This window comes from Alternaria atra (genome assembly GCF_907166805.1).
Source record: "Alternaria atra isolate CS162 genome assembly, contig: 25, whole genome shotgun sequence".
Lineage (NCBI taxonomy): Eukaryota > Fungi > Ascomycota > Dothideomycetes > Pleosporales > Pleosporaceae > Alternaria > Alternaria atra.
In genome coordinates, this window is record NW_025091323.1 from 1,543,542 (window position 1) to 1,559,795 (window position 16,254).

The 16,254-nt window shown below is 50.9% G+C and overlaps 6 protein-coding genes across 6 annotated transcripts; 3 read left to right on the plus strand and 3 right to left on the minus strand.

Moving 5' to 3' along the window:
- Positions 1-231: 231 nt before the first annotated feature.
- On the minus strand, positions 232-3,088 carry ALTATR162_LOCUS5520 (uncharacterized protein; the record flags this gene model as incomplete). The annotated part of the gene is made up of 5 exons (XM_043313139.1): positions 232-1,060; positions 1,131-1,481; positions 1,536-2,063; positions 2,136-2,841; positions 2,896-3,088. 5 exons carry the CDS (start codon positions 3,086-3,088, stop codon positions 232-234), a joined length of 2,607 nt encoding a protein of 868 aa, XP_043169074.1.
- A 616-nt stretch (positions 3,089-3,704) lies between these two features.
- Positions 3,705-4,742, plus strand: ALTATR162_LOCUS5521 (uncharacterized protein; the record flags this gene model as incomplete). The annotated part of the gene is made up of 1 exon (XM_043313140.1): positions 3,705-4,742. The coding sequence occupies one exon, from the start codon at positions 3,705-3,707 to the stop codon at positions 4,740-4,742; it is 1,038 nt and encodes a 345-aa protein (XP_043169075.1).
- An 882-nt stretch (positions 4,743-5,624) lies between these two features.
- Positions 5,625-6,650, plus strand: ALTATR162_LOCUS5522 (uncharacterized protein; the record flags this gene model as incomplete). Its single annotated transcript, XM_043313141.1, has 4 exons — positions 5,625-5,787; positions 5,847-5,869; positions 5,929-6,154; positions 6,214-6,650. 4 exons carry the CDS (start codon positions 5,625-5,627, stop codon positions 6,648-6,650), a joined length of 849 nt encoding a protein of 282 aa, XP_043169076.1.
- Positions 6,651-6,926: 276 nt separating this feature from the next.
- Positions 6,927-8,237, minus strand: ALTATR162_LOCUS5523 (uncharacterized protein; the record flags this gene model as incomplete). The annotated part of the gene is made up of 2 exons (XM_043313142.1): positions 6,927-8,111; positions 8,169-8,237. 2 exons carry the CDS (start codon positions 8,235-8,237, stop codon positions 6,927-6,929), a joined length of 1,254 nt encoding a protein of 417 aa, XP_043169077.1.
- A 281-nt stretch (positions 8,238-8,518) lies between these two features.
- Positions 8,519-9,729, minus strand: ALTATR162_LOCUS5524 (uncharacterized protein; the record flags this gene model as incomplete). The annotated part of the gene is made up of 4 exons (XM_043313143.1): positions 8,519-8,995; positions 9,064-9,503; positions 9,566-9,677; positions 9,721-9,729. The coding sequence occupies 4 exons, from the start codon at positions 9,727-9,729 to the stop codon at positions 8,519-8,521; spliced, it is 1,038 nt and encodes a 345-aa protein (XP_043169078.1).
- Positions 9,730-11,943: 2,214 nt separating this feature from the next.
- On the plus strand, positions 11,944-16,220 carry ALTATR162_LOCUS5525 (uncharacterized protein; the record flags this gene model as incomplete). The annotated part of the gene is made up of 3 exons (XM_043313144.1): positions 11,944-11,991; positions 12,035-14,486; positions 14,533-16,220. The coding sequence occupies 3 exons, from the start codon at positions 11,944-11,946 to the stop codon at positions 16,218-16,220; spliced, it is 4,188 nt and encodes a 1,395-aa protein (XP_043169079.1).
- Between the last annotated feature and the right edge of the window lie 34 nt (positions 16,221-16,254).

A 16,254-nucleotide genomic window follows, 5' to 3' on the forward strand; every position in this document is an offset into this window, starting at 1 on the left:
TCAGAGCTTCAGCACTTCGGTCCAAAGCAGCTACATCTAACACCTGATATGTTGGAGTTTTCATGCTCTGCCGGCATCCATTAAGCAGTCGTCGATTCTTTTCTGCACTGACAGCTGGCGCAAACGCCCCATTCTCAATACTCTGTAGCGATATAGTCGCTCCAATGTCTGCGTTAAATTGTTTTCATTGCTTTCAGAAAGACGTTCTCCTATAAAGTCCCTGTCCCGTTCTCATTGCTTATCCCCTCTCCGTGCTAACAAACGCGTAATGATCTTCTCAGCCTCTTCCGTACTATGTTCGTCGTTCTCAACTAGCCACCTGCCCTCTGCATGTCTCGCTTCAGCAATACTTTTTCTGGTCTTCGTGTAGACTGCCGTTCTCAAGCTTTTTGCGATACCTGCGCTTGTATACCCAAAAAGACCGAACATGCCAGCACCGGTCTTTGTGACCATGCTAGCCATTCCTTTGCCCACCCCTTTTGCAGCGCCTTTGAAACCTTCCTCCTGAGCACCTTGGTATGGCTTTACAACAACGTCACTCACTCCATCAATGAAGCCCCACGCGAAAGTCTTGCCTGCAACAGCTGCGCCACTCTTGAAGCCTGTCACAGGCCCGTGGTCACGAGGTGTTTCGCCGTAGAGTCGAGGCACATTCTTGAGACCATCGGTAATCGCGAGAGGAATGTCGACTGTCATACCCTTTAGGGCCTTTGGAGCAAACATGGCAATGCTCGCTCCGGACGCACCTGCCAGTTGACCTGCTGAGATGGCTTTACGTTTCGGAACAACGCTGTTTGCTGATGTCTCAGCACTTGCGCTGTCAGACATCGGCTTCGATTGGTCGATATGATTAATACTGGTATTGGACGCTCCCGAAACATCTAGCTTTGAGTCTTCGTAGGCACGTCGGTCGCGATCGTCTCGATACTCCGTTATTGGTTTCGTGAAAACTCCTGTGACGCATGTCGCAAGATCGACTGTAGTGCCAAGGACTGCGGACGCTCCACCGGAGATGGGATCCCATCGGCGAGGCTCTATGACAACGGGTCTGCTCTCGTATCTGTACACAAATTAGCGATCGGATGCAGGAAATGCTCATCGAAGCACGAAGTGATAAGGGCGAAACCTACAATTTTAGATGTTTGGCATCCTTTGAGAATCTCAGTGTCATAACTTCTGTAGCCAAGGAAGAAAGCTTCATCCTGTGGCCTTTCTTGTCAAAGCAGAAAGTTGCCGGTAGGTGTGGTAGTACATCGCAAGACATGTCTCTGAATGGGAGATTCCGATGGAAAGACATAACTGCAGCTTCGACGCCTCTCTCAGATTGCATCTTCTGTGCAATGACTGCAGCCGCGCTCGCCGCTTCAGGTGATAAACAGAATCTGATCGCTTGAGACAGGCTTTCGGCCGTTATGTCCCGTTGAGGAATAGGCATCGGACCAGCACCAGCAGCAGCTACCATCTGGCCCCAGAATGGTTGACTACCGACTTATTAGCAAATTTGCCGACGCAACGGAGTGGACAATTGGACTTACTCTCCGAAGAATGGAACGATAGTCGTGGGCTTGCCGTTCAGCAAACCACATGCAGTCGTTCCAGCGCCACCATGATGCACCACTGCGGCCACATGCTGAAACAACCACTCGTGTGGACAATCACCAATGAAGATGATATCTTCATGAGACTCTCCGTGATCTCCCAACTTTGACCATCCCTTGGACACGATAGCACGAAATCCGTTCGCTCTTACAGCCTCTAATATGACTGCGGTAATTCTTTGAGGGTCTTCAAGAACGATGCTGCCGAATCCTATGTAGACAGGTGGCGGTCCACTCTCAATGAAGGATCGAATTTCAGCTGGTGGCTCGTACTGAGGAGGATCCCGGAAGAAGAAACCGCAGACGTCTATGTGGGCCGGCCAGTCGAAGGGTTTCGGTACGAGAGCCGGAGACCAGCAGTAAGTCATGGGAATGCTCAGTGTGGTCGCAAGACTAGGGCCATCGAACATCCCCACCTGCTCTAAGTCCAGCGTCTGGCGCCATTGGTTGATAACGTCACCAAGTCTAGATCCCAGGTCAGTATCATCTAGTCTGTGCAACGAGGAATTCTATGTCGACTTTGTATGAACAACTTACCCTTGCCATGTTAGCCAATCGACAACCCCATATGATAGGTAATTTGCAGCGCTTTGTTTGCCCTCGGCGTTTTTCAGATTCGCTAGTGGGTGTGGAAATGCTCGCGTACTTGTCCATGGCATAGTGAACATCATGTGAACGGGAATTCCAAGAGCCTGTGCGCAGTGGACATGTGCAAAGCTGGGTGGGTTGGCAATGATAGCATCTGCCACGAATGGCTCATGGCTCATGATGTCTGGTGCGATGCATGACCTCCAGAACCCTTCCAACATCTCCCTGACCATCATCTGTTTCTTCTTGATCTCACCAGCCCGCAAGCTCTCGAGACTAGGAATCAGACCGGGGTTTTTGACCATGTACGCCATCAATTCTGAAGGATTACCGCCGATTGGGTAGAATTCTAGTCCAGAACCGGAGCCTCGCACGAGATCTTGGAACATGTCGTGGGTCGCTAGCCTCACTCGGTGGCCATACCGCCGAAGCTCGTCACCAAGCGCGATGAAAGGCTGGACGTCTCCTCGACTGCCTACAACTTGGATGACAATGTTCAGTTTAACAGGCCACGACTTGTAGCGATCCGGTCCGTCTAGGAATTCTGAATACTCTGGTGGCGCATCTTCCGGTATGTCGTTAAGAGCATCACCGTAGAGCAGCGAAAGCGTCCTCACAGCTTTCGAATTCAGATCGATGTTGATGCGCCCATCGCCTAGAAAACATGAGTTTCAATTCAACTGATGAACCGAGGAATCGTGAGTCTTACTGCCGGCCTTGAGCTTTCCATCATCGGGTGCGTCCGCTGATGCGTTGATCGAAGAAGATTCCTGGTAACTGCTGAGCTTTATAGGCTTTCGATCACGATTTATCTCTGTACTTTCATGGCCTGTGAACCTGCGACCTATCGGTATATCACCGGGAAGTTCGGCAAAATTCGAAAGCCTTTTTTCCGGTTCCATGGTGTCGATGGAGAATATTCAAGTGTAAGAAAGAAGTGATGTTGGTGGATGGCCTGCCGACAAGGGTGACGAGACATATCAGACGGTTTCTAAAGAACGCACTAAAGTGTATTATGCGTCTGCGTATGCGTATTTGTTTGGAAGGCATGTGCACTGGCGTTGTCTGGAGCTGAGCACAGCTTTTGCAGGGGTGTGTTGCGTCACCGAGCAGTGACCGCCGCCGCTAGCCCAGTTTCAGCCAATCAGCGCCAGCTTGCGAAAGTCAATTTTGGTTGCCGATGAAAAGCTACCAAGCTTGCTAGTAGCTGCACAACTCGGCCAACGCTGCTTAGTGGCTGTGCAATACCACGCACGACCTTGAAAAGGTCGCAACTGTCGCCATTCTAGGTACGCTATGTCCTCCTAGGTACACTATCGTTGTCTGGCAAGTGCCGTCGACGCGTATTGTACTATGCCTCGACCTCAAGATACTCCAGCGGATGAGCCATGACATGGCTACAGCATGGCAAGACCCCTATTTCATTCATATATAAATCGTTCAAGCCTTCCGATGCAGTAGGCACATAGCACCAAAAACAAGCAGCGCAGACAACACGAATCACACGAACCCAGCAATATGGCCTTCAGCACAAATTTCAAAGTTTTTGGTACCATGACAACCACTCTGTTACTCCTTACCGCCGTCAAAGCGAGCATCACAATCCCCAGCACCGGCACTACGACGCTGAGAGAAGAGGCGCATAAGAAGAACATCACAATTGGATCTGGAGCTATCAACCCGACATACCTTGAAGATCCTGTCTTCGCGGCTGTCCTCGCTGAGCAATTCAACAGCTTGCATCCTGAGAATGAGATGAAATGGTCTTTCATCAACCCTACGCTAGGCCATTACAACTGGGATCCCATCGACCGTCTCGTTGACTTCGCCAACAAACATGACATGTTAGTCAAAGGGCACGGACTCATCTCGAGCTGCTGCAATCCCGACTTTGTAGTCAACATCACCAATCCCAAAGCGTTGCGTGCCGCGATGACGACTCATTTCGAAGCTATCATGCACCGGTACGAAGGACGGATCGACCGATGGGACGTAGTCACTGAGGCTCTTAAAACCATGGGTGGAGGCTTAAATGCGAATGACTTCTCCAGACAACTTGGTCCGGGTTACATCAACGAAGCCTTCCGCATCGCACGGGCTGCATCCCCTGGAGCCAAGCTATACATCAACGAAAACCAAGTAGAAGTGCTTCCCGGCAAGCGTCAAGAGCTTGAAGACCTGGTTTCTGGACTCGTTGCAGACGGCGTTCCAATCGATGGAGTTGCCCTGCAAATGCATATCACCGAAGTCGCTCCGGTACCCGGCGTGATAACGGACATGGTTCGTTTCTACAAAGCGCTCGGGCTGCAAGTCGAAATCGCCGAAATGGACGTGCACACACTGAATAAAACACTCGAGACTCAGATCTATGGTGCCGTCGTCAAGGAGGCTTTGGAGGCAGGAATCACAGATATCAACTTCTGGGGCTTTACTGATAAGCATGCTTACACTTGGGTGCCAGGCGCAAAGCCGCTCATGTTTGATGAGAACTACAAACCAAAGGGAGCTTTCTATGCGACTCATAGTGATCTAGAGGAGTTTGTCGATGAATGCTAGCTAGATAATGCTGTATCACGTTGTTTCAGACGTCACGTGGTAACAACGTCAAATGATGTCCCTTGGGTAGCAGATTCTCTTTATCATCCCTCATTGGAGTCACTTCCAGCTATGTGTAGATATATCACAGTATCGTTCAAGACGGTACGAGGTAGAAATACAACTAGATCACACAGAAAGCTACTACAATCATACTGCGTGCCAATGTATAAGTACAATGAGCAGCAAGAGAGTCAGGAAAGCAACGGTGCGTACTATAAACGTTATGCCTTATGGTTAAAACGATTAGATATCGCCTCAAGACGTAATCTTCCAGTCGTACTTGTACATACCTTAAACCTGTGCAGCAAAGAGCTATCCTAAAATCTCTTCGAAAAGCCATCCCAACTGTGAACCACACTAAAGCACAAATCTGACGACCATCGGGAAGACTCAGCCACGCTGCGTACTTCTGTACCGTCTCGACAAGTCTGACACTATATCGGGCGCCAAGTGGGGCGATACGCATACGCACGCGCATACGCATACGCTCTATGCGCAGTGGGCCCGCTAATGGAGCGACTATCCTTAGCTCGGTAGTCAGCCCGAACCTTATTGCTAGATCGCCTAAAATTACTCGGACGATGTACTGTGGTTTCGCAACTCTAGCAGAAATTGCCCCTGGGCGTATCATATAATACGCATACGCACCGTGGAATATTGTACTAGATGGCTCAGCCGACGGAACGTACGTAGATAGTCTGGGTTGGACGTTACAAATAGGACAGGTTGATTAGGTACTTGGAATTATAGGCTTCTAAAAAGTTGTTCACTTTGCTTTACTGCACGTTTCCACATTCAACACCACTTCTCTTCGTATTATTTTCAATTAGCGATATCATCATGGCAGAAGAGACCGTCGATTTCAAGCTTTACCGCTACAATCCTTCGATGGCAGCGGCGGTCATCTTTATCATCCTATTCTTCCTCATCACAACGTTGCACTTTTATCAAATCATGCGAACCCGGACTTGGATTTTCATTCCTTTCGTTCTTGGCGGCGTTTGTAAGCTACACCCAATCTCTGTGTTCGCCGTGAAGAGATAGGCTGATAATTTGTCGCAGTCGAGGTTATCGGGTATATTGGAGTACGTACGAGAAATTGTAGCGTAAAAAGGACGGCAAAACTAATGTGTGTGTTTTACAGAGAGCCATTTCCGCCCAAGAGTCCCCTAATTGGTCGGTCGCAATCTACTCACTCTCGACTATCCTCCTTCTGGTTGCGCCCGCCCTATTCGCGGCAAGCATCTACATGATGCTTGGCCGCATCATCTTGGTGACCGACGGCGAGTCACATTCACTCATACCCAAGAAATGGCTCACAAAGTTATTCGTGACGGGGGATGTATTATCATTCATGATGCAGGGAGCCGGTACGTATTTTCCAATCTCCAGGATCTAAATCGATGCGATGACTGACGCATGGACCTAGGTGGGGGTATAATGGCAAGTGGATCCATTGAATCTGTGCATACCGGAGAGAAGATTATCATTGCTGGCCTAGTAGTGCAGCTTCTCTTTTTCGGCTTCTTTATCATCACCGGCGTCATCTTCCATGCCCGTCTTGTCCAACAGCCGACGTCAAAAGTATATTCCCAGTCGTTGCCATGGGAAAGACAGCTGTATGCACTCTACGTAGCCAGCTTACTTATTCTTGTGCGGTGCATCTTCCGACTGATTGAGTATGCACAGGGTAACTCAGGGTATCTCATATCCCACGAGGTCTTCCTTTACGTGTTCGACGCTGTGCTCATGTTCGCTACGATGGTTTGGATGGCTTGGGTTCATCCAAGTGAGATTACAGCGCTGCTGAGCAAGGGTCGAGGGAAGGCGGTGCGGCGAGTAGTATCGGTTTATTCCCTGCACTGAGCTGAGTTGTTTACACCGACGGATCCGTGTAGTTATTTTTGACCTGCCTGATTGCGAAAGCAGATGTAACACAGCCGGGACAGCTGCCTAGAATAGAACCTTTGCGTGGCGCAACCCTTGTATCACCTTAGTCTTGATTAAGCACCTCCTTTTTCATCCCACTGTGAAGTCTGGACCAGCATAGTCACTTATCGCTTCCAAATTATTCCAAGTACAGATAGAGAGTTAGAGTCCTTGATGTAAATGGAGAGTCGATTCTGCAGCGAAGAAAACTTGTTAGGCGAGTCTTCCCGGCAACGAGTCATCAAATTGGAAAGCGCCTCGACCACCATCTTCAGTTCGTCTAGCAACCTCCCTTGGCCACTCGGTCAACGCAGCCCAACTAGGACCTGCAGCATGTACCGAGATCGCCAGGTCCTCGATGAGGCTAATTCCACTACGCGCCCCCCACCAAAGATGCCGGATATGGAGTAAAAGTACACCGTAATGCATAAAAATGGTTAGGGCCATGATATCGCCATGTCGGATCAACTTCATGAGCGCCTCCCTGTGTTCTGCTGGCCAGATCATCGCAGGCCAGCCAATGACGCGCCCCAGATGACTCGAGGTCGTCATATACCCGAAAACGAGTCCAAGACTCCGGATTCCTGAGGCATAGACAGCATGACGCTCTTCGTCGATACAATTGGAATGCAGAAGGCTATCTGTATGTCGACGAAGCTTTTCCAACGCAGCTTGTGTCTCATCATCGGGCTCCAAATCTCCTGGTGAGGGTCGGAAGAATGATGCCAGTTTTCCATTGGTAAGGAGGGGAACGGATTTCGAGTGTATGATTCCTATACCCCGCCCGAGTTCAAGCGTGGTCATCAGGCTTTCGGTATGCGCTGAATATGCGGAATCCAGATCTGCGTTTGGCAAGGCGATGGCCATCACATTTATAAGCATAGAGAAAGCAAAAAGGGCAGTACAGTTTGTTTCGTTGATGTCCCCAAGAGTTTCGTTGTACTTTTGCAAACCCTCGTTTTGATATCGTATCGCAAATTCGGTGTATTGCCTACGCGAGTCCGGATTGTAAAATGCGAAATGAAGCGACGCCATCGCCAAGAGCCCATCCATTAGGAAGTCATACTGCACAGCCTCTTCTGGGATGGCTTCCGTCCAGGCAAGAAGTTCTGCTGCATCATGTGCCAGGGTTCGACTCGTTCTGTTTATGTAGTACACCATCAGCTGCAGCTCTTGTCGTCTCGAAACACCAATCGTTGATTGCGATGATGGATCATGTGCGCAAAGCTTCCCTGCTTGCCATGGTGGCTCCTCATGCGGGAAGCGGTTTGGGGATCCGGTAGCTTCCGAACTTGGAGCTCTGGAGAGATCATGTCGACTAGCTTTGGTATTTGATCCATACGCGCAATCTACTCGTCGAAAGATGCAGTTCTGGCATGTAGGTATCTCCTCTCCGCACTGTTCGGAAGTTATCAGCAAGCATTGTAGTTGTGCAAGGGGATAGCCTGCTCAAACCTTGATATGTCTCTTCTTGCAAGGCAAGCAACCATTACGTGATTTAGTATGGGGTTTACGAAGTGGCATGGCTGAGGCTAGTAGCCAACAAAAGTGAGTGTTAGCCCTCCTCGGTGAACTTCTAGAAAAATCGCTGGCTCATGGACGATGGTGGAACCTTTTCGGAAGGGTGTTCGCACACCCATGCAAACACTGCCCGGACGCTAGTACTAGTCGCGACACCGAAAATAGCATTGATCTGCGGCCTTCACGCCAACTGCCTCTACGTTTCTCCGAAGATGCCGCGATTTGCGACCCATCGTATCGGATCATCAGGCCGTTCTTCGTTCTCGTCCCCTGAAAATCTCTTATTAAACATCGTCGACCACTCGCCATCTACCACCCATCAACGCGTTACTCTCCTCACAACTCTCATCCACCAACTTCCTACTCCCCTCCATTCCCACAACCGGCAACTTCACCTCGTACCTCTTCCCCTCCGGTTTGGCCTCTCCCTCAATCTCGTATGGAAAAGGGACGTACTCCGGCAATAACCCCAACTGTTTGAGCGCCGTCGCATGATCCCAGCTGATATGCTCGTGACACAGTCGATCGCCGCGCATGGCAACGACGCTGGTGAAGGGAATGGCGAGGGGCCTGCCGGTGGGAGGGATACCGGGCAAGAGCCAGGGTACTTCTTTGGTGTGTGTGAGGGTGAAGATGAATTCGTCAATCACGCGGTCGATGCCTACGGTGCGTGAGACGAGAGAGAGGGCAGTATCGGGTGGATTGCTGAAGACAAAGTGGTGAGTGTAAAAGGCTGTGAGTCGTTCTTGACCCACCCCCCGCTGCCCAGTTATTAGCATATCGTATTCAGACACGGTATCGACGCTCAATAATGGTGCTGGATGGATACGTACGTTATAGTCGGTATGTGATTGACATACGGCTGGTCCACCATTGTAGCCATTGTTTTCGCAACACCTCTCTCCCCAAACTCGAACTTCGTATGCTCTTCCCACACCGCCTCCAGATTAAAGAATGGTCCACCAAGCAACGGCTTCAGAAAGGTCAAACTCCTCGTGTGCGCAATGCCTGCGCTTCGCTTGTGGTAGTTCTCATCGCTTGGAAGTACCCATCCAGACTCTTTCTTTGCATCTTCGTATCGGTAAGACTTGAATACGTTTTCCGGGAGCGGTGTCGTATTTTCCGAAGACGGTCCCGGGACTAGCGAACACGACTCACGACGACGAGTATCTGGCAGCCGCGCTATGTGTATCAATTGGGGTGGAAGTGGTGTTGAGCCGATGCTGCCGGCGGCTTCTTCAACGTAATATGGAGTTCTTGATAGGTATGCTGCAGGGTATGGTCAGTGTGTCGCCGAAATATCGTCATTGCTCAGAAAGGAGTTGACGAACATATCAGTCCAACACCATTGCTGAATTCGCATCCTGCGCATTTCTTCAATACTTCAAGAGCTTTTTGAAGAGGGAATTCGCTACCGTCTTCGACTTTGCCAGGGACGAGCAGCTGTTGGTAATTAGCATTAGTATCATGTGTCAACTTCTCCCACCTCTTCCATTGCAATCGATCTTAGAAACGCGTTTCTGTCGTCACCCTTCTAGTCTCAAAACATACCTGCACGACCGCAAACCCCTCCTCAGCCCATTTCTGTAGTGGCGGTGGATCTAAACACCCGTCCTTGGCTTCTCTGGCCGCATAGTGATCCAACACAAGCACCAGTCCGGGTCCTTTTCCGCGTCTAGAAAGAGGTGGCTGAAGCGTGATACTTGGATTTATGGTTCGAGGTAGCGGAGATGGGGCACGTTGTGACGATGACATATGTGCTACTACAACCATAACTGCGCTGAATACGTGGTCCGCGCGTCATCACGCTACCAGTAAGCTCAGGCAGCGCACAGGCGCAGGAACCTTCGGAGCCCATCGCCTCCTCTTCCATCACCCGCCCCATCACCTCGACCCCCCTTTGCGCCGCGGTACACCCATCGCGCCTAGTCCTTCCAACTTCGCTGCAATTGAAACTTGATATCGATTCAGAATCACAACTCTCGTCACCGGCGCCCATCTTCAAGAATCTCTTAGGCATGAAAGACAGCCTCATCTCTTTCGAAAGTCACTCGGATCGTAGACGCGCAACGTCCTCCAACTATCGAACGATCTTCCGCACGGACCATGCCTTTGCCATCACGACCGAGACGTGCTGGTTAGAGCCACAGTCGAAGATAGCAGGGTCGTGATGGATGACAACAGGATCGAGACGAATAGCAGCAGGGTCGGCACAAACGAGGATAAGGTCATGCTTACAGTAGTATGACCAATTTATGCACAGCTTTAGTAGACTAAATGTATCTGCAGAACTCTACGGGCGTTTCAGACTCAAGCTTGCCCGCTGCGAGCTAGCAAGGCCGCTTCACTATCCTACTCCACGAGGCCAGTCAGCTCTATCGAGCAGCAGCAGTCGAGACGTATTCGTCAATCCGTGTCAACGAGCGATTCTACGTGTACAATCTAGTCGACCCGACTGCCTGGCTAGCACTAGAACTCGAGGGTGTACTATGTAGACCCGCTAAATATAATGTAAATTTAGCAGTCAGAAGCGGCTCAGGTGCCAGGGTTGAGGAGTTGTGTCACAGGTGGCAAGTACAGGCATGACATGGCTATATATTTGAGATTGTTACCTGTACCTAAATGCCTAGATACCTATATCTGTGCGGTTGTTAGTCTCAGAGTGTTTACTAAGCTGGGTTGTCAACCTCGATAGTCCCATGACTCAACGCTTGATAAGCTACTATAGTGCTCTACACTGCGCGAAAAGAGCTTGCTGCGAAGCTTTTTGGGGGTTAATGCGGCCTCTTTGAGGACGCGACGACAAACAAGAAGGACTGTTATAGTAATTGGTGTAGGTCGAACGAGTCGTACTACGCATCATATCATGTTCCTTTTTCCTGCATGCGCTAACACCGAGCAAGCTCGCGCCAGTCGTTGGTTTCGGAGAAGCTTGCTGTTAACCACTCAGTTATCTTGTTGATCCTATCATCTGTTGCAGCTACTCTCGTCTTCTCTGCTTCGAAATTCTTAACAGGAAAGCCAAGGTGAGGTGCGGACGTAGAGCGAAGTGTGGGCGATTGCTCTGATGCAGGCGGCCCACTGGACGTGTGCCAGCGTCCACATAGCCGGCTCAAGCGTCCCTCAAAACTCGGATCCTCGCACTTGCTTGATAGAAGGTACTGAAGCTGATTATGGATACAGTTGTTCGACTGAGCCGGATGTGCGATGCGATGGAAGGCAAGCTTATCTTCCGAAATGTAGTCGCAATACACGCGAACCAAAGACCAAAGTGTGATGAGTGTCACTCGGTCATCATACTCCTGTAACATGGTAACCCAGTATTCAAGCGCATCGCAGCCAAATGCGCCCTGGTCTCACAGTAGAAGAGCTTGGTGAAGTTCACGACTGTGATTAGACGGGAGCAGCCGTGGGGGTGGTCGGATGATGACCATGGGCACTAAGCCCAAACCAGCGAAACCCGCGGAGACAGCAGTGACGCACACGGAACGGATGACAAAAGCTCGCGGGGCAGCAACGAGCAGACTACCCCACTTTCGACTATTATCGTGAGTGGTGGGTATGCGGTCGCGTGTGGCTTGCATCATGTCATGCACAAACCTCACATCACCTTTAGCTCACTTCGAGGTTTCCTTTCGCGTCTGTTGATGCTGTTCCAGTCTCTTGAAGCTCTGCAACAACACCCTGAGCTTCACCAACTATCATCAACATGGCGACTCCAAAGATTAGCGGGCGGGGCATCCGCATCGCGATTGATGTATGTCTGAGTAATCCATGCATAACCATGACTAACGATGCAGCGCGGTGGTACCTTCACAGACTGTGTAGGCAATCCAGGCACCGGCAAGATGGAGGATGACGTCCTCATCAAGCTCCTCTCCGTCGACCCTTCCAACTACGATGACGCGCCGCTCGAAGGCATCCGTCGCCTGCTTTCCAAGTTCACCGGCACTGAGATCCCCCGTGGACAGCCGCTCGACACCTCCCAGATCGAGAGCATACGCATGGGCACCACCGTCGCCACCAATGCGCTGCTCGAGAGAAAGGGCGAGAATATTGCCATGGTGGTTACAAAGGGCTTCAAGGACTGCCTTGAGATTGGGAACCAGAGTCGGCCGAACATCTTCGCGCTAGACATCCGGAAGCCGGAGGTGCTGTACAGGAAGGTTGTCGAGATCGATGAGCGCGTCACGTTGGAAGACTACGCGGAGGACCCAGAGAGGAACCAGACGCAGGCAAAGAGCATAGAAGAAGCTGGTGATAGCGCCGAGTTAGTCAAGGGCCTATCGGGCGAGACGGTGCGAATACTCCAACGACCACAGGAGGAGGCAATAAGAAAACAGTTGCAGGAAGTCTATGATAGCGGACTGAAGAGCATCGCGGTATGCTTGATGCATGGATATACATACCCGAAGCACGAGGCGTTAGTGGGCAAGATTGCTAAGGACATTGGCTTCGAGCACGTCAGCTTGAGCCATGAGCTCATGCCCATGATCAAATTGGTCCCACGAGCTACCTCAGCCTGCGCAGACGCATACCTCACGCCCGCGATACGAAAGTACATCGATGGATTCTCCAAGGGCTTCGAGGGCGGCCTCGGAACCAAGAGCGTAAAACGTGAGGAGGGTTCCAAGGGCGCACGTTGCGAGTTCATGCAGTCAGACGGAGGTTTGGTGGACGTCGACAGCTTCTCAGGCCTAAAGGCTATTCTGTCCGGCCCGGCGGGTGGAGTCGTAGGCTATGCGCTCACATCATACGATCCCGAGACGAAGATTCCAGTCATTGGCTTTGACATGGGCGGCACTAGTACCGACGTAAGCAGATACGGCGCTGGACGCTACGATCACGTCTTCGAAACTACCACAGCCGGCGTCACCATCCAATCGCCACAACTCGACATCAACACTGTCGCTGCGGGCGGTGGATCGCGTCTCTTCTGGAGGAACGGACTATTTGTCGTAGGCCCAGAGTCTGCAAGCGCACACCCAGGCCCCGCTTGTTATCGCAAGGGCGGCCCACTGACCATTACAGACGCCAACTTGTTCCTTGGTCGCCTATTGCCAGACTTCTTCCCTAAGATCTTCGGTAAGAACGAAGACGAGGGTCTCGATGCACACGCGAGTGAAAAGCTATTCAAAGAGCTGGCGGAGCAGATTAACAAAGAAGTCGCAGGCGGCAACAAGGAAAAGGAAATGTCGCTGGATGATATCGCGAATGGTTTCATCAAGATTGCAAATGAAACCATGACACGACCAATCCGGAGTCTGACCGAAGCTCGCGGACATGACACAAGTAAGCACCGACTCGCGACGTTTGGTGGTGCAGGTGGTCAGCATGCAGTGGCCATTGCCGAAGCACTTGGCATCTCGCAGATCCTGATCCATCGCTACTCGTCAGTTCTTTCCGCATATGGTATGGCGCTCGCCGACGTTGTCGATGAGAGGCAAGAGCCAGAGTCTACGGTATGGTCTGACGAGAAAGACATAAGGGAGTATCTTCAGAACAAAATGGAAGACCTGAAGAGTAAGTCAATGAATACGCTTAGAGAGCAAGGTTTCGACCAAGAGCATGTCCACTTCGAGGAATATCTCAATTTGAGATACCGAGGAACAGAGTCGGCACTCATGATCATCAAGCCGACGAAGGAGGAGGCAGAGAAAGAATACAATGGCGACGAATGGGCTTTCGGTAGAGCTTTTGTCAAGCAGCATGAGCAGGAGTTCGGCTTTACTTTACCTGATCGCGATATTATTGTTGATGATGTACGGGCGCGCGGCATTGGCAAGACATTCGAAGGTCTCGAGAAGAGCGTAGACCAGCAACTCAAAGAGATCAAGCCAAAGGATCTTTCGGGTGATACGAAGCGCTATGACACCCGTAGAGTATTCTTCGAGGGTGGTCGGCAAGACACGTCAGTCTACAAGCTTGAAGACCTGGAAGTGGGCGATCGACTGAAGGGGCCGGCGATTATCGCGGATGGTACGCAGACTATCGTCGTTACTCCTGGCGCTACTGCGCTTGTCATCAACACCCACGTGGTGATAAATATTGGCGAGACGGAGGACCAGGATAAGCTGGTTGACACCAAGGAGGTCGACCCAATCTTACTCAGTATCTTCGCGCATCGATTTATGGCTATTGCTGAGCAAATGGGCCGCGCATTGCAGAAGACTAGTGTTTCAACCAACGTCAAAGAGCGACTTGATTATTCTTGCGCACTATTCGACGGGGACGGCGGACTAGTCGCCAACGGTAAGTAGACTGTACAAGTAACTAAACCCAGCTAACGATACTGTAGCTCCTCATCTGCCAGTACATCTCGGTAGTATGTCAACCTGCGTCCGCAAACAAGCTGCTATCTGGAAGGGCAAGCTCAAGAAAGGCGATGTCCTTGTCTCCAATCACCCCATGTTCGGCGGCACGCATCTGCCGGATATTACTGTTATTACACCCGCCTTTAGCGGCGATAACATCATCTTCTATGTCGCTTCCCGTGCCCATCATGCTGACATAGGCGGCATACTCCCTGGTTCCATGCCTCCTGCGTCGAAAGAACTTTACCAGGAAGGTGCAGCCATCAAATCCGAGAAGCTGGTATCTGAAGGACACTTCAACGAGAAGCGTATTACTGAGCTACTTCTGGACGAACCGGGTCAATATCCTGGCTGCTCTGGTACTCGATGTCTCAGTGACAACATCAATGACTTGAAGGCTCAAGTCGCTGCCAATCAGAAAGGTATCAACCTTATCAGTACACTAATGTCGGACTATGGCGAGCGAGTCGTCAAGTTCTACATGACCAACATCCAAGCCAACGCGGAGCAATCTGTTCGTGCTCTACTCAAAGACGTCTACAAGCGTTTCGAAGGCCAGGACCTAAGTGCGGAAGATTTCATGGACGATGGAAGCCCTATTCGTCTCAAGGTATCGATTGACCCCGAGAAGGGTGAAGCCGTATTCGACTTTTCCGGCACAGGCCCCGAGGTCTACGGGAACATCAATGCGCCAGAAGCAGTTACCTACTCTGCTATCATCTACTGTTTACGCTGTCTTATTAGCGAAGACATTCCACTGAACCAAGGCTGCCTCAAACCAATTCATGTCCTTATACCCAAGAAGTCCTTCCTCTCGCCATCCGACAACGCCGCTGTTGTGGGCGGCAACGTTCTGACAAGTCAGCGTGTGACGGACGTCGTTCTCAAGGCGTTCAAGGCCTGCGCTGCGAGTCAGGGTGACTGCAACAATCTTACCTTCGGCTTTGGCGGTACAACATATGGCGAAGGCGACAAGAACGGTGAACGTAAAGAGACGAAAGGTTTCGGGTATTACGAAACAATCGCAGGAGGCTCCGGTGCGGGCTCAACATGGAACGGCACGAATGGTGTGCATACGCATATGACCAATACCCGCATTACCGACTCCGAGGTATTTGAGCGAAGGTACCCTGTTCTACTCCGCGAATTCTCGCTTCGCCAAGATAGTGCAGGTAAGGGCATGCATATCGGTGGTGAAGGCGTAATCCGCGATATTGAGTTCCGCATCCCCGTCCAAGTCAGCATCCTCAGCGAACGAAGAGTCTACCATCCGTACGGCATGGAAGGAGGAGGCGACGCAGCATGCGGTCTAAACATCTGGGTCAAGAAAGTAGACAAGAAAGCCATCGACCAAAACTCAGACTCCAAGCGTCCGACCGAACCCACAGAGGATGCTACGCATGCGCCCACGACGTCCGATGCGGTTGAAGCTCTCCAAAAGAAAGATGCAGGAAGGGCGAAAGAAGAGGTGGAGTACAGGTACATCAACATGGGTGCTAAGAATACGGCGGCTATGCGACCGGGTGAGAGAATTATCATTCATACACCTGGTGGCGGTGGCTGGGGTAAGGAGGGTGAGGAGAGTAGAGTACAAAGTAAGGTTGATCCAAAGGGAAGTTGGAAGGGTGGAAGTATAGCTGGAAGGCAGAGCACTGCGGAGGCTAGCGCGTAAAAGCCGCTTCATATGTTGTATTACTGGCATAGAA